A 26024-nucleotide genomic window follows, 5' to 3' on the forward strand; every position below is an offset into this window, starting at 1 on the left:
ACAAAGAGATTCTTTCCTAGGAATCTTCTGCTATCACCCACAATTCAGCTTTAAGGCAACTCGGTATGATTAGCAAATGTCCTATGAATTATAAAAATGAGTAGGAAAACATTGGGATGAAGTCTCTTGGAAAATTCATGATTCTTTGCATCAATAATCTTCCAGCGCATCAGGTAATGTGTTGATATATTGCAACCACAAACTGTAAATAAATATTTTCTCTTCTTACCTTCCAGCAAACACTACGGAACCTGCTGCTTCTCAGCTGCCCATTAATCCCCTTCAGCCGTATAGTTGCCAAGTAATTGTTGTTTACAAATAGTTCTTCCCATTCTTTACTGCATGCAAAAGCAAAAGGAATGAACATTTAAACAAAAAAAAAAGTCTTAGCTGATTTAAGGACTATATGACACTACACAATTTTGGATAAGCAGAGGAAAAGAACTTTTTAAAATGTATATATTTAGTTGTGTACCATTTCTAAACGCATGGCTGTCTTTTTGGACACATTTCTTCTTTGGATTTAATGAATATGTAGATCGCTATAATTATGCCAGCTACTGAAATTCATAATGTCTATGGAGGCTATTCCATTTCCTCTAAAATGTTGGTACTGCAGTTCAGTGAATAAACAAGAAAAATGAATATTAATATAAGCACATTCATGTTTCAGCTGTAGACAAAGAAGTACCTATTCCAAAAATATGCAACAGAAAAGTATACTGTTGACTGTATTAGCTCCTCACATGACATATTTGCTTAAATGAACCTTCTCTTCTTCTTAATGTCAAGCTGGGCAGTTAAGCATAATAGAAGATGACTTTCTTTAACATTTAGTGCTATTTACTATTGAAATCACTCCTACTTCTTTCTACATGATCAGTTTTAAAATTTTAACAGGTGCTAGCAAATTTAAAAAAACATCAAAAAATTAAAAAGCCTCACTGTATAAACTGTTACAGGCAAGCTTGAGTACCTTGCAGTACCTATGGCTGACTAGATAAACAACCTAAATATGCCTCCCAGGCATGCAGGCACCAGGGGCCTAACACCTGTGCCTCATTAATATACAAGTAAATCTGCTCTACTGGGAAACAATTGGAAATTAATTGTCCCAAACCATCTACTGAGTTTGAATAAAAGAATTAAACCTATATTTCCTGCACCTTCTACTGAAACGAATCTCAAGAACAGGATAAGCCATTTGATGGTCTTAGTAGCCCAAGACTTGCTCACAGACCTGCAACCACTCCAAAATCCAAAGGGTAATTTCAATGTAAAGAGCTGGGTTATGTGCTAGGAAATGTGTTTCAGATTTATTTTCAATGCATGTTCTTAAGGTGAACATCTCCCTCTCCCACTGTCACATGGGAGACTATTACTTCTCCCTGGGAGACCAAATGAAACCAGAAAGAGGGAAACTACTATTGTGACTGCAGGGTAAGATCTCAGGTGACCTTCCTTCGCTAAAGCGGGTCACAGAGTGGGGTTACACTAAATACCAAGAAACTCTGGTTTTGCAAACTGCCCTAAATATAGGCAAGCTAGAATTAGATAGTTTTCAGCCTTTTAAGCTGAGTTGTGGAGGTGACTTTTTTTTAAAACCTTTTTTAGATAAAACTTGTTCAGTTTCAGAACAGAATTATATGACACAGTTGCTGGGAATAGTTGGGGAACGGACTCAGCAAACTAGGCAATTATGGTTCTGTTCCTCTGAGACAGGAATGAACTTACAATCCAGAAGCATTGTGTTTGTGAACGCACCACCTTTCAGCTAGGACTGTTTTCTAAAAAAAATGGGTGTTTACTTCTGGGCCTTGATATTAACTACTTTGAAAAGCGAAGGCACTCTAGACAAGGACAAAGACAACTCAAGCAGCATTAGCTTGCAGGCGTTAGGGCTGCCTTCAGCTTCTGCCAACTGCCAGTATTCCCAAGTGACCAAAATAGCAGCAAGTAACTCCAATGGTGTGGGGCAGCTTCCTACCTTCTTGCCACATTCCTCATTTTCCAAGTCAGAAAGACTATCTGGTCATTTCACTGGCTCCCCATCTCCCATATATCCTCACCTTCTGCAGTGAGCTGCCTACGATTGTTTACCATGATTCTCTCTCCTTTAAATACAACGTATGGCATATAGCAGACGCAGCTTGAGAAAAATCTGGCCCTTTCTTTCACAGTCATTTATACTTCAGCAACTACAGTATGTTATGCCTATCTAAGTAACCTTTCTTTTTCTATCATGTATAATATTCTTCATTTGCCACTGTAAATTTTGTGGCATCGTTGGTCATTGTAACCACTGCCAAGCTGCCTCCCTAAGGTAGCAATGCTTCTGGAGTGACACATCCCTCTGCACACACAACAGGTCAGGCTCTGAAGCTATTCACATTGTTCTGCAAGTGGGTAACATTCCCACAACGTCTTTTAAAATGCTGGTATGCCGGCTGAGTTAGCAAAAGGTTTCAACCAGTGTAACTGTGTATAGAAAGAACAGAGAGGAAAGAAACTCTTCAGGTTATTTTTTTTTTCACCAACTGCTGGGAGTGATTGCTACACAGTAAGAAAGTAATTTTAACACTTCTTAAATTCTATTAGTGCAGATACTATGCTTTGTCTTTTTTTTTTTTTTTAATTTGTAATGCAATTCCAAACACGTTTTGAACAAAATTACATTTAAAACAGCCAAAAGAAATTTGGCAAGATCATATCCCCTCCACATCCCCCCTGGCTGCTGGGATCACTAAAAAGAAAAGTTACGAGCAACTGAAAAAAGAAGACTTGGAAGCTGAAATCTGCTTCAGTTTTAGTAGAGCTGAATGATATCTAAAATCCTTTCTGAACAGCATTCACTAATTCATTTCTCAAATATTTTGAATGAAAACTAATAAATTAAGCCTTACAATTCTAGGGACTGTTTCAGTAATGCTAACAGTGTGTAATATCAACAAGCTATCAATTCTAACAGAATAATTTTTAAAATGATATAGCCCTATTCTGTAATCTAGTATCTATGAGCCTTGTTAACCCGGGCTTGCAGAAAACGCATCGGTCAAAGTGAGAGAGCAATGATGACTGGAACTCAAGTCTATCACATCCCATTTGCTTCACTGAAGTGAAAGACTTCAAAAGCCAATTGGAACCACTTATACAATGAATAAGCACATGCAATTGTTTTCAATCAAACTAGAAAATTCACTGCATAATCATGTGTTAATACCAGCTTTAGGTTGTACAACAGAAATAAAGGCAAATGCCAATGTTAATGTTTTCTGGTTATTTTGTACATATTTTTCATTTCATATTCTTATTTAAATAGCCTGTCGAATATACTATCATACATATTGTAAGGTATTCATAATATAAGGCCTGCACGAAGAAAAAGTAATTGGATTAATGTTTCTTTAAGAAACTTAATTTCACATGCTGTAGCTATGCAGTAACCGTCCAATGTAAAATATTTATTGGCATGAATTGGGGACAGTTGCACTACTTAGAAGTGGGAAAAGTGCTCAATATGTACGAATGAAAAAGCAAGCAAATCAGCGGAAAGGATGAAGGTTGCAGATTCATTCTGCAAGGTTTGTTCTTAGTTCTCATCTGTTCCTTTCCATCTTTTGAAACATACATTTATGTCATAACTAAAGAGTTAGAATCTGTCTGCAAAAGAATTTTATACTGGGGTCCAGTCTAATACACACACTTTCTTGCTTATAAGGAATGAGGTTGATCTCCTAGCAAACCATACACAGGCATATTTAGTCTTCTCTTTCTTTCCAACAGGATGTGTTTTGTGATCTGATGCTTGTTAAGACAATTACGAATACTAAATTTTGAGAGCTAAAAGTCTAAAGAATTGGTAGAGAAATGTCTATCTCTGACAACACACAGGGAAGTGAGCACGATGAGCAGGACTTGACATCATAAAGTCTATGTAAAATTCTACATGCACTTAAACACCATTTTTGAAAAGGTATTTAAGTCCCTGAGGTCTAGCATCTTAGTAAAAGACACTGGAATGCCACTATGCTATAGAGGAACAAGCAATTGTAAACTCTTTAAGAATGAGTGACAACAACAATGTAACAAGGACCCTGGAAAATATTTCTGTAATTCAAATAGTAGTTCCCAAAGTTTCACTGAGGTAACACTGAGCTGTGGTAGTGCTGGGGAGAGGTAACGAAGACTTTCTTCCACTGATAGCCACTAGTGGAACATCAGTGGAACATCAGTGGAATATCAATGCACTGAGCACAGATATGCAGAAGAATCCAACTGTACCAGTCTCTGGCTCTGCAGCTAAATTTCTATCTGCAGCATAATGGCAAAACCAATGCACTGAGCACAGATATGCAGAAGAATCCTTCCACTGATAGCCACTAGTGGAACATCAGTGGAACATCAGTGGAATATCAATGCACTGAGCACAGATATGCAGAAGAATCCAACTGTACCCACCCAAGCTCATCACAGAATAAATGCTCTGTTCAGAAGAGGAAGAAATACAGTTGAGGAAGGGTGGTACAGCACAGAGAGTAATCACGGCTAGTTAACTTCTGCATTTACCTACTTACAAGATAAAGCTGCTGATGTACACAAATACAGATCCTTCCCAACTTTAAAGCTAGTGTAAGAAGCATTTTTGTACTACGACATTCAGACAACATCAAACTCTGTGGAAGACACTAAAACCCATAGAAATGTAAAAACGTGAATAGCCACATCAAACTACAACCTCTGTCACTGAAAAAGGGCAAAGATTCAGTTCTGGGACTGCAGGGGCTCAGACCTACCAGGTAAATATTACTGCCCATAATCATTTCACTTTCAGTTGAAACTGCGGGTAACAAAGAAACCAGTATCTATCATTTCATTAGACAGTGGGTATAGTGATTTTATCTCATGCATTTTTAAAGTATTTTATGCCAAGTTTTGAAATCCCTTTTTTTGTGTCCATGATGAAACAAGACCAATTCAATATTTACAACAACATTTCAGTAACAAGGAGTATTTCTCAGTTCATACTGCAATACTATTGGAAGGTGTGAACATTTGCATACATATTTGAGATTTCAATCTAAATCTCGAGGTTATTCTACCCTCTAGACCAATATTGAAGGATAAAATGGATAGTCTCATAGAGATCCAAAGAAAACTCTTGAGCAGTCCTGCTAGTATTGGCAAAATCATCTACAACAAAATAGTGTGCAGGCTCCCAGAAAAGCCAATTTGACTTTTTCATATAGGTTTTTCTTAATCTTCAGAATGTGCTTTTTAAAATGTTGAGACCCAAAATCAGCTCCCCAGAGGCACCCAATGAAGCAACAGGCTACTGAACATGCCGTCAGAAAGAAAACAAATTCTTGAATTATTGTGTCATATGTTTTGCAATATGAGGTCTTTATTGATAGGAACATCAATAAGTGAATATAGTATCTATATTTAAATAGAGGCAACAGTTCTTTTCAAACATACCGCATAAATCCAAGAAACATGCATAATTTGTATTATTTATTATGCCATAAAATGAACATTTGAGGAAAAAGTGAGGCAACAGCCAGGAATGTAATGAAAACAGAGTTAATTCTATAAAAACAGGGTGAAAAAACAATTGAAAGGTAGTAGCAAGTAATAAGCAGTAAGTTTCTAAACCAAAACCATTTCTGAAACACATGGATTTTTATTTGCTACCCTGAAAATCCACTTGACAGCCTTAATGTGAAGGCTTATCAATCTGCTTGGAAAATATATGTATTTCCCTCTGTTTCTCAAACTCCTGCCTCAGGATACGAGGCAGAGTTAACAGCCATGTAAGTGTGGATATGCATGGCTGTGCTGCTGGGAGGCTCAACATTCAAAGGCCTGATTTTTCTAAACAGTTCAGGTTTCATCCGCTTTTGGCTGACATACAGTTAAAAAGGTTTGCGTGAAGAAAGGTAAAATCACTTTTGTAACGTAAACTTTCCAGCAAAAACTTCGGGTTATTAGCTAGCTATGCTCTTCAAGCTACTGGCATGTGTGCAGTACAGTCCGGGGAACTGAAATAAAGCTGCACTGGCAGTGGGACACGTTGCCAGCACCTCTCGTAACAGCACTGGATCTGAGGCAGGACCCTGAGATACCTTTCTCCATACTCCAAATTGTCTGTTTTGCCTTGGTGGTTCTCAGCCAAAGAGCCAGGTTTGGCCATGGGAGAACTGTAATTCTTTAGCTTTTGTAGAAGAATTCTGTAGAAGAATGTTACAGTCATTTCAAACTCCAAATTTCATCAGCTCGTTCTCCTCCATTTATGCGCACCTTTACAGAATGGCGAAACAAAATTTAGATATCATGTTCAATAATTTTTATTTTTGTATTGTAACTGATTTGCGTGTTACAGAGTCAAGGCTTTCTAGTTTGAATTTCACCTTTGAAATCCTTTGCACGTACAGGCAGAACATTAACTTTCTGGTTGTCCTGACTAGAGTTCCTTGGGCAAGGCAGATGTCGTCCCACCAAGAGCCTGTCGTCTAAAATGCCGGGCCTAGTTTAAACCTAGTTTAAACAAGGTGGCTAATCTTCTTCTATAGCAAAGGGAGAGATACAAACATGCAATGAATATGAGTCCCCCAGTAAACTTTAAAACATTTGATGTTAGTTCCCTTCACCTTTTTAGTTATGATGCAGGCTGTGGAGAGACTACCATCATTAGATCTGCTATTTTTCACTTCTGCTAATTCATACCCACAGCTAATCAGAGCTCTGAGAATTTTGTGTCTTCATGTGCATGCAGCCTTGTTATACGAACAGACATGAATTCTTTAAGAAAGAGAAAAGTTAGAGTTTGCTGTAGTACACAGCAGAAGTTAAAAGCTACAGCTCTACAAATTATCAAACAAAAAAATGGATTTAACAGGGAGACTGGGGATACTTTTTGCAGGAATATGCCCCCAGATGTTCTGTACTCACACCTGACTAGCTAGAGCAGGTACAGAACTGGCGTAGTCGTGACAGTATTTAAAAATATGCACTTGATTTCAAAACTTGGATGATTTTATGATGTGCAGGGTGATAGATGCAAAATTCTAGTTAATATTGTTAATTCCATCTTAACTTTGTAAATCTGTCCATTTTGCATGCAATGACATAAGAAGATGAGTAAGTGATTTCATGATATAACTTTAATCTCTTGAACTGACGAGGTTTTATTACCACCATTAAAACCCACATAGTCTTACTAAAAGCAAGTCTTTGCTCTTTACATTTATTTCAATCGTACATTATTTTGAGACAGCTTTTGTCTTCAAGCTTCTTTGGATTAAAAACTGTAATTCCTCAAACCTGCCGTCTTGCATTAAAGTTTTACATACAGTTCTAGGTGATGGTGTTTGTTTGGGTTTTTTTTAAACCAAAATGAAATCACTTACCAGATATATTTGGAACAGAGTACAGGAAAATCAAGATATCTGATTTAACCTTCAGTAGTTCTGTTACAAAGATATAGTACACAACTCTTCCATTTAAAATACCACTGATGGCACTGAGCCAGAACTGAGCAAAGAACTGATCCTCTCCAGGTTCTCTTGCTGCTAAACTCAGTCAACAGCTCACTCCCACTTCTGCGGCAGATGTTCTTGCTTTTATGTTACTGTGCATCTCATGGACTAGAAGCTAATGCCAATATGTTTAAGATCTTAACTTTAGCACCAAAAATATGGTGCCATTCACCTGTCAGTGTTAATCACATTCCTGCAAAGGTGATAGGAGTTCTGAGTTTTAAAATGAATGACAATGAATTTCATTGCATTAGTTGGATCTTCAGAACTTTTAATAAATATTTCAACTTCATTATTGCCTGATGTGGTGTTAGAAGGAAGAATTGTGAAAGGCTTGGGGACCAAAATGAAAATCACAGGAGCAATTCTGTTGGGTTCCTTTTTTTTTTTTTGGTCAGTTTACTAAAGGACTAATGGTGCTTGCAAAAAAGGAAAATACTAATTTAAAAACAAAAAGAAGAAAGAACAAAATATTTCTGAAATTTTTCAAACCTAACATTCCTGACCTCAAATGCTATGCTGCTCATGCTAGTCAGCCTAGCACCGAACCTTTGCTTAGAGATCATGTTTTTCACTCATACAGACCTTCTTTGTTTTGCTCTTGCCACAGGTGTTTCCTCTTTCTGATTTAGAACAAACTAATTCTATTTTTAGCATTTTGAATAATCAGGTTTACAGAATCACAGAACAGTTAAGGTTGGCCAGAACCTCTGCAGGTCATCTGGTCCAACTCCCCCTGCTCAGGCAGGGCTACCTACAGCTAGTTCTCCACACACCTTTTGAATACCTCCAAGGAGAGCGATACCACAACCTCTCTGGGCCACCTGTGCCAGCGCTCAGTCACCCTGACAGCATAAAAAAGCATTTCCTGATGTTCAGACGGAGCCTCCTGTGTTTCAGTTTGTGCCCACTGCTTCTGGTCTTGCCATTGGGCATCACTGAAAAGAGCCTGGCTCCATCCCCTTTATACCCTCCATTCAGATACTTAACAGACTTTTATAAGATCCGCCTTGAACCTTCTCTTCTACAGGCTGAACAGTCCCAGCCCTCAGCCTTTCCTCATAGGAGAGATGCTCCAGTCGCTTCATCGTCTTTGTGGCCCTTCCCTAGACTTCCTCCAGTAGCTCCATCTCTCTCTTGCACTGGGGAGCCCAGAACTGGACACAGTACTCCAGGTGTGGAGTAGAGGGTGACCTACCCTGACCTGCTGGCAACACTCCACGATACTATTAGCCTTCTTTGCTGCAAGGGTGCACTGCTGGCTCATGTTCAACTTGATGTCCACCAGGACCCCCAGGTCCTTTTCTGCCAAACTGCTTTCCAGCCCCAAGCATATATTGGTGCCTGGGGTTCTCCCTCCCCCGATGCAGGACTTCGTAGTTCTCCTCGTTGAACTTCATGAGGTTCAGCCCATTTCTCTAGCCTGTCAAGGTCTCTTTGGAGCACAAACATCTAGTGTATCAGCCACCTCTCAGTTTCGCGTTCCCTGCAAACTTACTGAGGATACACTCTCCCCCATCATCAAAATCATTAATGAAGATATTAAACACAACTGGACCTCATATTGGTGCCTGGGGTACGCTACTAGTTACCAGCTGTCTAGACTTTGTGCCACTCATCACAACTCTCTGAGCCATTTTTTAACCTACCTCACTGTCTGCTTACTCAGTCCATACATCAACAGTTTATCTATCAGGATCTTATGGCAGACAGTGTCAAAAGCCTTCCTGAAGTCCAGGCTGACAACATCCATTGCTTTCCTCATCTACTAGACCAGTCATTTCATTGTAGAAGGTTATCAAGTTGGTCAAGCATGACTTCCCCTTGGTGAAGCCATGCTGACTACTCCTGATGGACCTCTTTGTCCTTCAGGTGCCTGGAAACAGTTCCAAGGTTGAGCTGCTTCATAACCTTCCCAGGAATCAAGGTGAGGTTGACTGGCCTGTAGTTCCCTGGGTCCTCCTCCTGAACTTTCCTGAAGCTAGAAGTGACTTTTGCTTACCTCCAGTCCTCAGTCACCTCTCTCAGCTGCCATGATTGTTCAAAGATTATTGAAGAGTGGAAAAGTAAAGGAAATCCATAATAAAAGATTTAGAACATTACTAAGGGAAAACATGACACCATCTGAATATGGTGTCAATGGTATACATGCTAATTTTCACGTACAACAATAAATCAAGAGTAAACCAAAATCTTCACTTTCTAAACTATACTTCTCCCTCTTTTCATGTACCAACTCCTTCCTTTTTGCTACCAATCCATCAAGAAGCATTCTGCCAAAAAAAGGTGCTAGTATTCAATCCTTCCTTTCTGATTCTCTGTTCAGAGCACCTCAGGCTTCAAGTAAATTTATTAAATTTGCTTTCCCCTATTTTCTAAGGGATCACACCACATACAAACAGAAAGCAAGCCTTTTTTACTGTTTCTACCTCTTTATAAAGTAATATAATTTTCACAGGAAAAGTTAAAAAAATTGACAGTTTCTATCTGCTCTTAGTAGGTGTGACAGTAATCTTCTTGCATTTGGAGAAAAAAAGCTGTTGGAAGAAACCTCTGCTCACCTTCTGGAAATATGAGAATTGCAAGACGGAATTGCTAACTTCTTCACAAACAGGGACAAAATGAGAGTACTGGCAGAGTACCACATCCAGAGAAAGATTATAAGCACATAATCTTTCAGAAGAATCTCTATGTTCAAGAAGAGAGTTTACAGGCACATAAATGGCATCAACCAGGACGGTGTCTAGCAGATGGTTCTATGGAAGACAAAACAAATATGGATGCTAGCTTTACTGCTTCCTTTTGGAAAGACAGGAAGGATGCAAGTGCTAAGAATTCTTCTTACAGAACAGAGGTGCAGTGCCACTTAACTATGTCACCTTCTATTCCCAAATTACTGTATCTCAAAATATTTGAAAACCCCAATAGAAACAAGCTTGTTCTTTACAGTTCTTGATTAGGTGTGGACACATAGCAGAGAAAATTAGGAAAAATAGGTTATAATTGCACAGGGGTGGCTTGAAAGTAAAACAATAGAGAAACACCACCTGTGTGTGAACAAGACTAAACAGGCTTGTGTAGCTGGGAACTGGCTGCTTCCTAACAGATTAAAACAGGAGTTTTCCATAAGGTGGAGGTATATGTTGCCTACATCTTTGCACAATATTTAACATATAAGGACAGAGACTATGTAGCCATTTCTGGCTCAGCTGCCAAGAAAAGCTATAGGTCAAACAGGAATTAAACTAGTTTCACTAGCCACTTTTGGAAGGGGGTAGAAACAGGGAGGAACAGCTTGCACCCCTTGCCGTCTTTCTTCTGTATGCTCAATATCAGTCCTGCAGTTGTTGGCTGGCACACAAGATGCCTCAGCCAGCAGGACCACATTGCCTTTTTGCAGTAAGAAAGAAAACATCTGGTAAGCAGCATCTGTAATAAGTCAGAGGAAGAAAACAGAATACAAGTGTCTGTCATACTAGATCTTCTGCCTCTTTGAAATATCAGTAGAAGGAGGAATATACATTGTCTACATAACCCACAACTTTGAGCAATCATCACTTGTCGTGGAGCTTAAGCCACAAAGAACTTTATCTTGATACATGGGGTAGAAATTAAACTTATGTACAAGTGCAGAGATGTATGAAGAAATTATCCTGCATAGTAGTCATGGGTCTCTGACTCATAAAGTAAGTTAACAACATGAGTATGAAAAGTGAGGTTTTTTTAGGCTATATATTTATTAGAAGTGGTATTAATGTATGAATCCACCTTGGAAGAAAATAAGTGTCCTTGAGATGTTAGATTCTATCAGCCAAATTGAATGTCTGCATCAATGGCTCTCCCTAAAAGTCATAATTAGGTCATTAAAATATATTTAGAAAAATAGCCTGTAAAATAAAGTTAAAAAATACTCACCTTCATTTTATTTCATAGGTCACTGTTATACCATCTAATAAGATAATTAAAAACATGCAAGCAGCTGGTACTGAGGCTAAACAGATTAATGTAATAGTCTGTAGTCATATGTGCTGGCAAGGGGTTCACCTCTTTGGCGAGGAGAAGGTCAGCTGCCCTTGGGAAGGCAGGAGAAAGACAGTATTTCTACTTTCCAGTGGCACTGCATTGCAGATACTGAAACTAGAGACCCACACCCATTTTTCTTTTCCTTTTGGTGAAGTCCAGCCAATTTGCACATCCAGAAAAGGCTTTAACCACAGGAGTAAAATAATAGAGCGGAGCTCAAATATTTTCCTCAAGTTTCTTATGTTTTAAAGATGAGAGTTACTATATGTCTAAATCCTTGTTCAGATTTTTCTAATAGTGAACTTCAAATTTTAATGGTTCTAGAAAATAGTTTTCATAATTTCTTATTACTAAAGCTTCTTCTTAAGTACATAAAGAATACTTCCATTAGAGCCTGAAGATCAACTAGAAAATTCTCTGTGACCTGACAGGACACGTTTGCAAACTCACAGAATATTTAGAAATATGTACTAGTCGTATGTGCTTTTCACTTACATTACTTACAAACTTTATGACCTAAAGGGAAATGCTCACTGTGTGAACATAAGCAGCATTAAATCTGTGCTGTGATCAACACAAGCAAGAGCCACAAACTCTAAGGTGACACCATCATATTAAAAACTAAAACCATACAAATAGTTCTGGAGCATTATAAATATATCAGAGGATAATGATCTGACATCCTTTATTAATGCATACACACACATCGGGAGTCTTGTACTGGATATTGTAAAATTGTCCTTTAAAATAAAAAGTGTTGAAATCGAGTAACACCCCGCCCAACAATTTTTTACTGTTGTAAAAAATATATACTCTTAAGAGCACTTTCATACAAAAACACATTCACATTCAAATATTTTGAAACATTTGGAGTTGCCTCTTCTCCTAAATAAATTGTGAAGAGACTGCTACTGATAAAACATAAAGTAGTTTTTCTTTCAGTAAAAATTTCCAGTAGAATTTTGCATGTATTAGTCTTCTGCAAGCACGGCATCTACCGTGATCCAAAGATGCCTTTGCCTCTTTTAGGGTAAAAATTCACAAGCCAGTCTTTTCTAAATACAATAGACTGAAACACATTGGGTAAACTAGACTATCATCAGTTTTATCAAATTACTAACTTACTGAAACAATGTTCATTGACAGTATCCTAAAGTAAGTCCAAATCTCTAATGAGCCCTTAAAGAAATAACAACCATTTACCATCGTTACCTTTCAAGGTAGTTTAAGATTCACTTTTCATCTTTCATAAGGTATTAGCTGCTCATTTTTACTTAATATGCAGCTCAGAATGATAACTATCAACACAACATTCAATCCAACTAGCAGAGTTACAGCCAGTCTCATTATATGATGGAAGCTACTTGCCACTGAGCAGAAAATATTCATTTCACACCTTAAACATTGTAATACTATTTAATAACAGTGCTAGCTTGCCAACTATTGAAACTCAGAGGTTTCTTTTATATATATACATGTGTATACACACAGAGACATATATACATACACACGGTACTATCTTGCTTTACCATCTTGTCTCTAATTATAACAATAACACTCTGGCAGTGGTGTATGGGACTGCTTTTAAAATATTAATTTATTTCAGTGTTCTAAGTTGGGATGTAATCCTCTCTGACAGAATACAATTATTTAGTGGAAGTTGTAGCCAACATTTTATTTTTTATATGCACTTTGGACTAAGGAATATGGAAATACAAAGACCAGCTTTAACCTCTTCTTATTTGTGGAGCATTAAAGATCGCAGGGATTCACTACAGTTTAGGCTGGGCTAGTTTAGCCCCCTGGACTGGCTCACTGAGAAGTAAGTGCCACTGGATGAGTGAAGAAGGGGTAGGAAGACAGGGTCGGACCCCAGCCCCACAGCTTACACTCCTGTGGAATCAGAGCCTAGCTGAAGCTGTCTTCTTCAAGTTCTACCCTGGCAGGTACAACAGTTGGGGCTCTTGAGTTAACGACTTTCAGGTGTAAGTGTCCTGGAATTAATGGCAGAGCAAGCTCTCAACTCCTTCCTTTTGCTCATCTGGCCAAATTCTACTTTGCTTATTTTTCAGAGACTGCTTCATGGTCTCTCTATCTACATACGCTTCTCGCCTAAAAAACATGATGATTATTCTGGGTGGTATTTTTCAGCCCTTCTTTTAGAATCATAGAATCGTTTAGGTCGGAAAAGAATACGGTCGTCAAGTCCAACTGTTACCCTAGCACTGCCAAGTCCACCACTACACCACGTCCCTCAGCACCACATCTACATGTCTTTTAAATACCTCCAGGGTATTTAGGCCCCTCACCAGCTTCGCTGCTCTTCTTTGGACACGCTCCAACACCTCAAAGTCCTTCTTGTAGTGAGGGGCCCAAAACTGAACACAGGATCCGAGGTGCGGCCTCACCAGTGCCGAGTACAGGGACACGATCACTTCCCTACTCCTGCTGGCCACACTATTCCTGATACAGGCCAGGACGCTGTTGGCCTTCTTGGCCACCTGGGCACACTGCCGGCTCATGTTCAGCCGGCTGTCAACCAGCACTCCCAGGTCCTTTTCCGCCGGGCAGCTTTTAATTTAGACAGTACGTTACATGCATTAGGGAATACAAATATGACAAGAAATTGAGTCAGGCAGAACTCTGAAACGGATCTGCTGACATATTTTTCTCGAAGTGAACATGTTAACTACCCTCGAAGGGTATTATTTCACCACAAAGTAGGTTTCATTAGAACAGACTTACTAGAACACAGAAAATTGGAAGCATTTGTAAATCAAACCTCCCCTGTGTCCCTGTGTCCCTGTAGACACACCCTTTTTTCCAACCTTGCTGTCAGTCCAGAAGCTTCCTCTGAGCGTCTGAATCGCAACCAACTCTTCGCTGTTCCCTCTAGGTCCTTACGAAAAGTCTTTCTTTTCAACATCCTCCAGATCAGGCTCTCTGCTCCCTGCTCTCCCCAGCACTCTCTCAGTCTCCAGCCTGCAACAGGTTCCCCGGGCGCCGCTCCCCCCTGCCACCCCACAGCCGAAGGCTCCTCCTGCCCAGCACAGCTCACGGCCTGCAGGACGGTGCGATATTCCCCACCCAGCCAGCTGCAACCAGGACAAGGCAAACAGGCAGGTTCCTCCTGCCTGCCTGCCTACACCTCTTTGAAGTACAGACTCCAGTAGACTACAAACAAAAAATGAAAAAGATGCCATCCATCATAGTTCAATAAACGAATCCAAAATAAGCACGTGGTAAGCCTGTTTTGTTTTATCATACATAGGCATCGACATCAGATGCAGTCGTTCTAGTTAGCACAAATCTTACCATTAATTTACCAGTCACAAGGACAAAGATTTAGCATGTCTAGCAGAGGCAGTATTTCGCTGGCTGAAAGATGAAGCTACGCATCTGCGGATTAGCCTTCTGTGCTTTCAAGTACAAGACACCCTCCGGTATGTACCCAAGCAAGACTCAGGCTCAGCGACAGCGCTGCAAAAAGTTGCTCAGCATCATGTTTCTTTAACCAGTGTTTACCATCAACAGAATTTAAATTTATTTTCCTGTTAGAAAACCTCAAATTTAACAGGTCCTGGCTTTGGTTTTTGACCTGAAATAACGAGCAAATAAGAGTTCCGTGTGGTCCATAGATCCAGTTACTTTGGAGAACATCAGAAAGGTGATCTCTGGTGAGTTAAATATTTCAACAACTTTTAGATTAGCTGCTATGAGTTTAGGTGAGGATTCCTACTTTATTGCATACTTTGGAGAAAAAACCAAACACACCCTTAAAAATATTTAGGCTTACAAACATCCTGTACTAGTCAAGCATGTTGAATAGCTTTCTCAAAAAATAATAATCAGGAAAACAACTTTTCAGATAATTCCTTGATTAAATCCTTCATGTCCTTCAGCCTACTGGTCGTTACAATTTAGATTTTACAAAACTCTCAAAATACACGGACCTCTTATTTTGCTTTAAATAGATTATGTCGCTTATTATATTCAAACTTTGTAAAACTCGAAAATAAATTTAAAAAATTACTAACCTGTAAGAAATAAATGTTCCATCAGAATCTGAGGTGTGGTGTGCGCTTCCATTTTCATTTGATTCTCCTAATACAAAAATAAAGGAAAACACCTTTGTTATAAGACAAACCCTGATAATAAGTAACTCAGTATCGATGAGTATTGCAACTGATTTTACATATATGGTAACTTTAGTTTATGACAAAACTTATATAGACAAGTCTCATTTTTACATCTCAAATTCTTACAGCTGGCAAGACAGACAACTAGCCTCCATGTTCATTTGGCATCTGAATGTTCTGAAAATCTGAGATTTAATTTCACTTAAAGTTTTCATTGAGGCCCTTTTCAACTTATTAAACACAATTTTAGTCGTATAAGGTTACAGAATTATACTAGCATATAAATAGATGAGTTTGATTTTACTAATATTATGTCAAAGAATGTAAAAGTTCATCTATTTTGTGAAAAATTTCAAGTTGACTGTATGATACTACATATTTTTTGTCATAGCACAAGTTCAAAGCTTCTCTGAAATTACCCAAGTAACACGTCTGCGAAACATCTTGTTTTACATCCTGTGGGCTGTTTATACATAGAATAGTGATGTTCACAGAAATCAAGGATTACAAGGAAACCCGCCTCTCTATAATAACTACTTCTATTGAAGAACTGTTAAAAGTCAGAAAGAATAATCTGTTTTTCAAAGCAAATTTATTCTTGACCAACCTGTCATTTAGCTTGATAATTCTTCTGTGTCCCTGTTTTTTTATTTCCTTAATTCACTTGCAGATAGCATCGCACACTTTTGTGTCCTCTCTTCTACTTACTGAAATCAAGTTCTTTTGGTCTTTTTCCTAAATGAGGCTCCTTATTGCCTGTTTTGTTTAAATCAGTCCTTCTTACACATGGAAAAGAAGGGACGGGAGCTGTAGACAGCATACTAAAGTTTAACCAGTTGATTCTTTGGACAGTGGTTTTCCTCTCTATCAAAAAAATCTTGCTTGATACAGTTTATAGTCACGCCACACCATCTTGCAGTTTCACCGTCATCCTTAACCAACACTCCTACGCATTTACTCTCCATTTTTATTCACAAAAAGAAGTTTGCAGTCTACAGTAAAAATTCTTGCTAGTACAATACTGTATTTCAGACTATTTCATGCTGTTTATAGTCCTCTTTTCCTCAGAAAGGACCAGTCCTACCTGAACACTCTATTTGTGCTTGCACTGGATGCTACCTTCTAATATTATTTCTTCATAAAAGTCCATAAGTGCCATCTCTCACTTTGTTGCAAGACAACAAATAAGATCAGTTCCACCACAAACTCCACTAAAAATAATTCTTTCATTAAAATCTGCACTTCTCTATTCATCTTCTAATTACTATGCTTCACTGATCCCTATCCTACCTATTTTGTAACAGCTCCTGTGGCACTACATCAGATGGTTTACTGAGGGCCAGACAGATTTAAGGTACTTCCTTAATGTATATTTTGAAAGGCTAGCGGGTTAGATGGCCACAATCTCCCGTTTAACAAAACATACACACTAAAAGTTACGGCATTCACTTTTCTTCTCTCTCTTACTTCATCAAAAACTTTAATAAAGCCCTGCACAGATAGTATTTTAGTAATTTTCTTACGCATGGAGACCAAGGGCTTAAGGGAGCTGGGACCTGGTACTACTGGACACAGCTGGAGGCTGTTTCAAGAGAATTTGCGTAACTTGAAATTGATGCTTTTCCTAACCAGGCAAAAAAAGAATATTTCATATGCTGACTTCTTTAGATTTCATAGATGCATGGACAATGATTTGTAAATTGTACATTTACCAGGGTTCCAGATTCACCCACAACACACAACCTTGTCACTTGCAGTAACCATTTTCTTTACAAGAAACACATTTGAGATTATAGACATAGCATAAAATAGACGAACCCAGAATAAGAAAAATGCCAATACACTTTCTGAAGATTATCTGGAAAACATGTATAGAAATTGTAACATGGAGAAGCCTAACTTAAATACGCACACTATTTTTGTATTTTTATTTTTTTAACAGCCTATTATACTGATAGCATAATATCTTCTCAAAGAAGAGCTTTTTCAAAGCGCAGTGCACGGTTTCCACTTCAGGCAGTAAGAAGAAACCGGGTAGCATTTCGGAGCCCCACTTCAAGAGCAGGAAGACGCTCTGGGTACGCACAAGGCACAATGAGCACTCTGAGCTTAAACATGTGCTCAACAAGACTAAAAAAGCATGTGAAGAACGATGTAGGGATCAGACACTTCTCCCTCATCTCCTTCATTACCTCTCTGGAAACAGCCATTTTCTGTGAGATGCAAAAATTCAGCACAAGACTTCTTACGGAGAAGGGCTGGGATACTACCATAACCAGCGACAAGTCTACGAAGACAGAAGCTCGAGTGACATACCCTTACTCTATGGATACACTCCTACTTTTAAAAATAATTGAACTCTTTTTTTTTTTTTCCCCTTTTGAAAATATGTTTTGACACTAAAAAAGTGTCTTTACATATATACATATTTCTCTAGGTATGTATATACACATACGCATGTCTATGTGTGGGCACACATATATATTTATGTAGTGCTGACCAATTTACCAATCTTGTGTCAGCTGTGAAAGGGTTTTATGGCTGGCAGTTTATGAATTCATGACAAAAGTGATCCCACTTAGGAAATCAAACTGTGCATTCCCCTGCTTACAAGTGTCAAAATGGAGACAGATCTTGCTGCTGATGAGTTTGCACCCTGCTTAATATTTTCTTTGTATTCTAATCAAAGGTTAAATAAATTTTGGTTCTTTAACAACATTTTAAACAGTTGTGAAAATTTAAGTTCAGATTGATATAAAACACTCAATCATTAATGCAGTTTTATGATTAGAGACAAGGAAAATTGTAACACAAATATATGCTTGCAGTCTAAGGTTGTCAATTCTTATAACATGACTTCCAAATTCCATGCTATATTAATTTTCAGCATATTTAAAGCTTAATAATTTAATGATTTATCCAATTTTAATTTATACTTTCAAAACCACTTTGAACAATCTGAGGTGCCACTGGAGATCATAACAGTGGTCCTGGTTAAGTCAAATAATAATTATAGCGCTTTCACTTTAAAGATGAGATTATTTTTAATTATTGAGTGAAGTACTTGAGGTACCATACTTATATAATTACGCTACTCATTAAATGGTTATTGAAAGCTGAAATGTAATTTTAATGACAGCTACCTATTTTTCTTTGCACACTTTATAGATGACAGATCAGTCAGGAATTCTAGTTTGCTCAAAAAATCCTTGCAGCTGCACTGGTTCTTTCAGGTGTAAAACAATTAAGCTATGCTTATTTTAAAAATTTAAACTTTTCTTTCTCAAATGATATTTATACGATATATAGGAACTAGTAAAAACAGAACAATAATGCACGGATATTTTATCTTCTTCACAATAACACCAAAATTCTGGCCCGAAACTATATACATTCTAAACAATATCCCCCCAAAACTAGTGACAATATAGATATGGAAGAATGATTTTAGTCAAAATGTGTTCCTCATATAATGCAAACAAAAAAAAAAGATTGCTTAACAGATTGCAGACCTTTATTGTGAGTATAAAGGGGTAATCAACATACAATAAGCATTTTACTATGCATTAAAACTATATATAATGCCACGAGACTCTTTTGCTTTCTGTAACACCAAGGTTCACAACTCTTCAAACATAAAATTCCTTCCTACTATGTACTCCACAGATAGATATTCATCAAACTGATCTGGACAAAATTTATTCTAATATGTGGGAATCTCTGACAATTGACACCACAGAGTTGTGGTCTCAGAAATAAGCACCTAAAGACTCAGCCTCTGTATTTTAACCCTTTATACGCAGTGTTTGGGATTCAGCGTATTTGTCCATTGTTCCGAAGGCCAGTATCTCGTTCAAATGAAGCTTTCCTTTTTCACAGTGAAAACCAAACAGAAGAGTAAATTTGTTTCATTAACAATATTAAAGCAAAAGATTTCCGAGTTCGCTGTATGGGGAAAAGGCAATAAAGTTTTGAAGAGGGAAACACTGCTTTGTTCCTTCAATCCCCTAGTTGAAATTAATTATAGCAAATGTTTATGAAAACATCTGTTCCATACAGTTATAAATTCTTAATTTTAGCATGGGCGATTCCAGGCTCCTCTATTATTTTGAAAGAGAGCAGTCTGGCAATTGAAAGGTTTAGACAATTTGTATTTCTACGGCACCAAATATGCAGTTTGGAAAGTCTTCAGGATCTCTGCAGCGAAGAAAAAAAAAAGAAAAAATACAAAAAGACTGAGACGACTGAAGCTTTCTGATCTGGGTCCGCTGACAGACCCAAATGGCAGTAGGAGGAGAAAAAAAAAAAAATAAAAGGAGAACTAATCCCAAAACATACGGCAAATGGAGATTTTACTACACAAACTAGATCTTTAAAAGGTAAAAGGCAGCGGAGCGGTGGATTGCTGTGCCAGGCGCTTTGACAGGCTCCCGAGGAGCGCGGGAGGGAAGCTGACGGCTTTGCTGCATCGCGTCAAGAGAGGGTGCTGCAGAGTTTAAGATGATGCAGTCGCTGCTCCCCTGCCGAAGCTCCGTCGTTGGTTACCAGCAGCCCCTACGCAGAGAATCTTTCGGACTTTTTACATAACACCCTTGCAACTACAGTGTTAAATTCAATTTACACCAAATAAGCTTTTAAAATGATTAAATGGAGCAAGCTCGAAGCAGTGTACAGAAACTGAAAATAATGCCTTCAGCTAAAGAATTAAGTGCACAGCACTTCTGATATTTATAAAATAATTATTAGGCTGGAAAGTTGAAGAACATTTCACTCTGAGCAAGTTGTTTAAGTTTTCTGAAATAAATATGATGCAACTTTTTGGTGAGCAGTCTTTTAAGTACAAACCTGACTATCCCTTGCTTCGAGTTCAGTTAGCGTTAGATGCGTACTTTGAACGCATGCATTGCTTGGTACAGGTTTTTGGGTAGCATTTTAGTTTCAACAACTGTGCCCTAAAATATTATATTTTGCCATGAGTGAAATAAAAAATAATACGTTATGTTAATTAGCAACATATGCAGATAATTAACTGTGAGACTTTGCCATTAGAAGCACAGAAGTCTTACACAGGCTGAAATATTTCATTTGTTTATCTTTAAAAATTATTATGAGAAAAATATAATAAACAGTAATGGCGTTTTTTCCTCTCCAAGCTTATTTGAGTTAGGAAAGGAACACAATACAGTACCCACACATATGCTAATCTTGGGATACTGAAAGCTGGGCAGATTTGAAAACAGGTAAGGAACGCTGACACCAAGGTGCAAAATCAGAGCCTGGTTTAGCCCTGCAGAAAACTGCTGAACAACATGATAGGCAGACACATTGGTTTGCGGTTATGAACAAAAACTTCTGGAGATAATAAGAATATCTCGTATTGCACGTTGCTCAATCCCAGTCAGTTCCGGTGTCTTTTGGATTGCTGATTTATGACAATCAAGTGGCATCTTCTATGATCTTTGCATATAAAATCACAACTGCATATGTGTATATGCATATATGAGTAAACTCTGCATATTCTCCAGAAAAAAATATGTTTGAAATAATTTTGTCTATGCACTTCAGTTTAAATTAAGACACATAAAAATAAGAGGGTTTCCATTTTAAGTGAAACTGCTTCTGAGTGTTCACAAATCTAAACACAAACCTGTCATTAGGTTAGCCTGCAAATTAACATACCACTTTTCCACATGCAAAATGTATGTGTAAGAAAGTGTGGATGGGAAAACATACACAAAAGTCTAGATGACTGATTTTGAAATTAGAATGCAGCATCACTGTTTAAGAAATGTAGCCCCTTGCAGCTCAATTTAAAATAAATTCAACAATAAGTACATTCAAAGCACGCACTTATAATATTTCTTTTCCTGATGAAGCTTCTGTGTTTACTAAAATAGGCTGAGATATACACTGTGTTCTAAACTAAAATCAATTAAATACATAGAGTAAGAAATTTTACTCTAATACCACTTAACTAATTCACGGGAACGCTTGAGAACAATTCTCAGGTGATTGCAAGGTACCGAAATCTTAAATAATTTACATCTAGAGATGCTTTAATATAGTCTCTTTGAGCATAATGGGAAGGTCAAGTTTAACTCTGATGCTACTAGTGATTTAAACACTTCAGAAAATGCACATTCATGGAAGAATAGCTTGACTTCCCGTTTAGTGGGAACCACGCAATACTAGCTTGTATGAGCAAATTTGACTTCCACTGAAGTTCATAAGAATTTAGTCCAGTCATGCTTGGATTCAATTTGTTACCAGCAGCAATAAGACTGGTAAAAGAAAAAAATCCACAGGATAAGGTAAAACATGATTCTTCTAACTTTTTTTTCAGTTACTGTTTCTTCTAGTGCACCTGTCTTTGGTCCATAGTAAATCATGTCCAATTCTGTTCATATGCTCAGTACTACAGCCTGTATCTGCTACTTAACCTGGCTGATCATTTACCATGTATAACTTAAACAAGTTCCTAGGTCATCACCAAATGTGACTCAAAAGACTCCAGGATAATATACATTTTAATGCAGTCTGCCTGAAGTGGAAGCTGTATACCTAACAAATAATACCATCTCTAACCTCTGTAAATTCCTGACGAGTATATATACTTAATAAAACAGCAAAGGAGCAAAATTAGCAAAACAGAGGATAGAGTAATCCAGTATAACTAGTGACAAGTACCACAATTAGACTTTGCACAGAAGAAAAAAAATCTTAGAAGCTGCCTGGCATCATTGCTAGGAACTTATGTCCCATGACATACAAATGCCGAGTGACTTATCACTTGCATCCAGAAGAATTTAGCTAATTTTAACTTATAAACAGCCTAAAAGGCCTTTGAGCTATAAATTGCAGTAATCTAAAGATGGCAAGAGGCAATAAACATGAGTTAATGACTCAGCATCCTCCTGAGATAGCAGTGGTCATACAGCTTTGCTTAATCTTAGACATGCACAATCACTGTAAAACGGTGGTCTCCAGAGACCATTTACACTGACAGTAAGAAAAACATACCATCTCTTTAGATGTTTGAAGGCTACTATTGTCCTTTAATTTACTTCAATTACATCCTATTTTTAACCACATTTCTATCTTATAGATAGATGCAATCCTTCTGTTTAGGATAATAAATCGTATGTAAGTATAGTTTGATTTTCATATTCTAAAGCAGTAATGCATATTCTATTGAGTTTAGGAAAAAAACAGAGCCAATAAAGATTGAGCAGAAGTTTTCTAACATTCTGTTGTTTTGCCAAGATTAAATGATAGTAGAAGACAAACGAGAAAGGATTAAGTGCTCTTTTATTGAAATAGAATTGCCCTTTCAACAAGAAGCTAGCTGCTCTTCAACTGAGAATAACAAGTTTATCAGGAGGAAGGCCAGCCGGGCCAGGAAGCCACGCAGCAGCGATGTGCAGCCTCACCTCCTAAAGCTGGGGAGGTGGTCTCACGATAACCAGGAGCAGAAGTTAAAAAGAGTACGAGCAACTCTGTTTTGTTTCTTTGCTGTTTCTTATGAAAGGAAGCTACTACAGCAGGCTGATGTCTTACAGCGCTACTGATGGATGTCAAAGGCTTCTCCTGAAAGCAGAATGTACCTTCTTGGACCTTTTTCCTTGAGTGTAAATATGTTCAGGAATACTGTGAAAATCATGCCACCTCTCTTTGCCCAGCACATACATGGGCATACCTCATACCTCACACACATACCTCTTTAGGTACAGCTTGAAACCAGAACACCACATGGCTACTGTGCCGACGCGTGCATAAGTAGCTCCTTACTTATCCGGAACGGGGTCACACAGACAGCATTTATGGCTTGGAGACAACCAGAAAAAGTAAAAGCAGCAGCACTGTTACTGCAAATGGAAACACAGAAATTCAGGCACATGAGAAACTAAAAGGCAGTGGAGCTACCTGGCATCCCGTGGAGGGGCTGGCACTACCCCCCAAGAGCCAGCAGCTGAACTGTGGGGTTTGGCTCTGAGGAAGAGGAAACAGATGAGAAGCTTGAGGTTCGGAAGTTGTCACAGAGGTGCAAGCCTGGGCAACGCCTGGACTTTTCCTCCAATGCTACAGTTTTACAAGCACACAGTCAGAGGTGAAGAAAGCCCCACCTGAAGCAACGTGGGAAGCAGCCAGTTACTAAACACCCGGGGCCAGGGAGAGGCTCTTGGCCACCCACAGCATCCCTGTCGCCCCAGGAAAGTCGGCTCCTTGCAGCTGCAGTCTCCTCCTCCCCTACCACAACTCCTTTTAGCACTGCTGGAAGTAGTCAGATCTGTAGGTCTGACAGGCTACTTTGGATTTATATCAACATAAACTGCAGAATAATCTGTTAAATTAGTTAGAAATAGGATCTTGCTTGTATTTATTGAAAAGACGTGTTTTTAGTAATGTACTTAACTGTTTTAGCAGCATTACACACACCAAAAAAAAAAAAAAGAGATAACCAATGGTTTATTAAACTATGAACACAACATCTTAGAAGTGCATATGATTTTTCTTTCCTTTACCCGTCATTCCTAACACAACAGAAAGCACATCTTTTCATTCCTTATCAAATCTATCATGTAAATGATTTTGAAAAAGCAACTTAGTCTCTGGGTAAAGTTCAAAGTTATCTGGATGAAACTGAAAGGTGTTCCATCAGTAGCAGAGTCTAGAGGTAAGACACTTCACAGGTGCGCTGTTATAGGATACCTTCACCTTACAACAGCACCAGTACCTGGCAAACTTGAGCTAGATGGTCTGAAAAAAACCTGAAAATAAACACCACTGCCACACAGACTCAAATACTCAAATACTCAACCCTGAAAGGGACCTTCCTGCTGCCAATGGAACAACTCTTATCCTAATCAAATTAACTATACAGAAGAGACCTGCACCAGAAAGGGACATCTGAGCTTAAAGCTGCCTAGCTTGGTTTTGCAAGATGAAGCCAGGAAGCCCTAGACCCCTAATTTGAGGCTGTGTAACTTAAGGCTGCTAACTCTCTGAATATATTGTGTATTCAGTAGACCCACACCTCAGAGAAAATGAAATGGAGCAGTATCCTACATTTTCTATGAATTTCCCTCATGAAAAAAAAGTCACCAAACAGTATAAAAGAAGCACTGAGCTACAGCTTTTAAACTACCAAATCAAAATATGCCAAAGCATAATGAAAACACTAGATTTTAATCGAAATCCTTCTAAATCAAGCCTTCATTAATTTGGAGAGCACCAACTGTGTACTGGTGCAAAACCAGATGCATGTTGTGACTGACAGATCTAGAAAAATTTGAAGAGCAAAGGTATATATGCATTAGCAGTAAATTCTAGACATCTGAGAGATGGAAGTCCAGAGCTACATCAGAATATAAGAATATATCAAATTGACAGAGAGAATGACAAAACACTTCTATTTACTACAGTGGAAGGTAGTTTGTTGAACAATGGCCCCTCTGTTGTAGATACTGAGAAAGAAACTCCCCACCAAACATTTCTGTGAAGTATGGAATCCATCATGGGACAGATTTCTGTTCTCCACCCTTGCCCTCCTGTGATGAGGATGAGTAGTGTCAATCCTTGGTGGAACTTCAGAACGGAACTAAGAATGCAAGTACGAAGCATTTGGAGACCTAAGAAATATGACTTCAAAAATGTAAATTAGACAAGTATGATTAGGTTGATGATTTAATTTACACAATAATAGGATAAATGTTAAGCAGTAGTCAATATTTCTAGACAGTTACCCCAGTTCTCTAAGACAGAAAATATGCAATACCTTTAAGCCAGAAAGAAAACAGCCTGGGTGCAAGGTGAAAATGTCACCCAGCATCAGTGAGCATCAGCTTTCTGACTTTGGATTTCTTGACTTCAAGTACTACCGAAGGAAAAGGTGAAAAGACATGTTTCATGTATGTAATCCATATTAAATCACAAAAATAATCATCTGGAGAGCAACAGAACAGTTCTGAGGGACTACAAATTCTAAAACATTTTCACTTATTCTTCTGATTTCACCTTCCAAATTTGGGATGTGGCCATGATTTGCTATGCTGTCTGACAGGTATGGCACCTCCCTGTCCAACTGGAGAGCAGAAAAAGGTCTGATCCAGAAACTGTGACTCTTCCATACTACAGCTCTGCATTCTCAGCAGGCTTGACACTGTCACCTCCAACGTTGTGCCCAGAGAGCACAGACCTCAACTGATGTGAAAGGAACGGATCTGCACAAGGTCATTTAGGCATATCCATAGCGTGGTATTAGAGACTTTGAAGGACGGGCGCAGAATTTACACACATACCGTGGGAGTGAAATTTAAAACAATAGCTG

The 26024-nt window shown here is 38.3% G+C and overlaps 1 protein-coding gene across 2 annotated transcripts in view; it reads right to left on the minus strand.

Annotated features, from left to right (window-relative positions):
• The window catches only part of LOC104627904 (TBC1 domain family member 5-like), a 65558-nt gene that overhangs the window by 23047 nt on the left and 16487 nt on the right, over positions 1 to 26024 (minus strand). Inside the window, exons 2-3 of one of the 2 annotated variants that reach the window (XM_010296306.1) lie at positions 15596 to 15662; positions 230 to 338 (exon numbers count right to left, since the gene is read on the minus strand). In XM_010296306.1, the coding sequence (XP_010294608.1) occupies positions 230 to 338; positions 15596 to 15662 (176 nt within the window). The remainder of the gene's footprint in view (positions 1 to 229; positions 339 to 15595; positions 15663 to 26024) is intronic. The other variant, XM_010296307.1, reaches the window with a different exon arrangement.

Source organism: Phaethon lepturus, unplaced genomic scaffold, assembly GCF_000687285.1.
Source record: "Phaethon lepturus isolate BGI_N335 unplaced genomic scaffold, ASM68728v1 scaffold16201, whole genome shotgun sequence".
In the NCBI taxonomy this organism is placed as follows: domain Eukaryota; kingdom Metazoa; phylum Chordata; class Aves; order Phaethontiformes; family Phaethontidae; genus Phaethon; species Phaethon lepturus.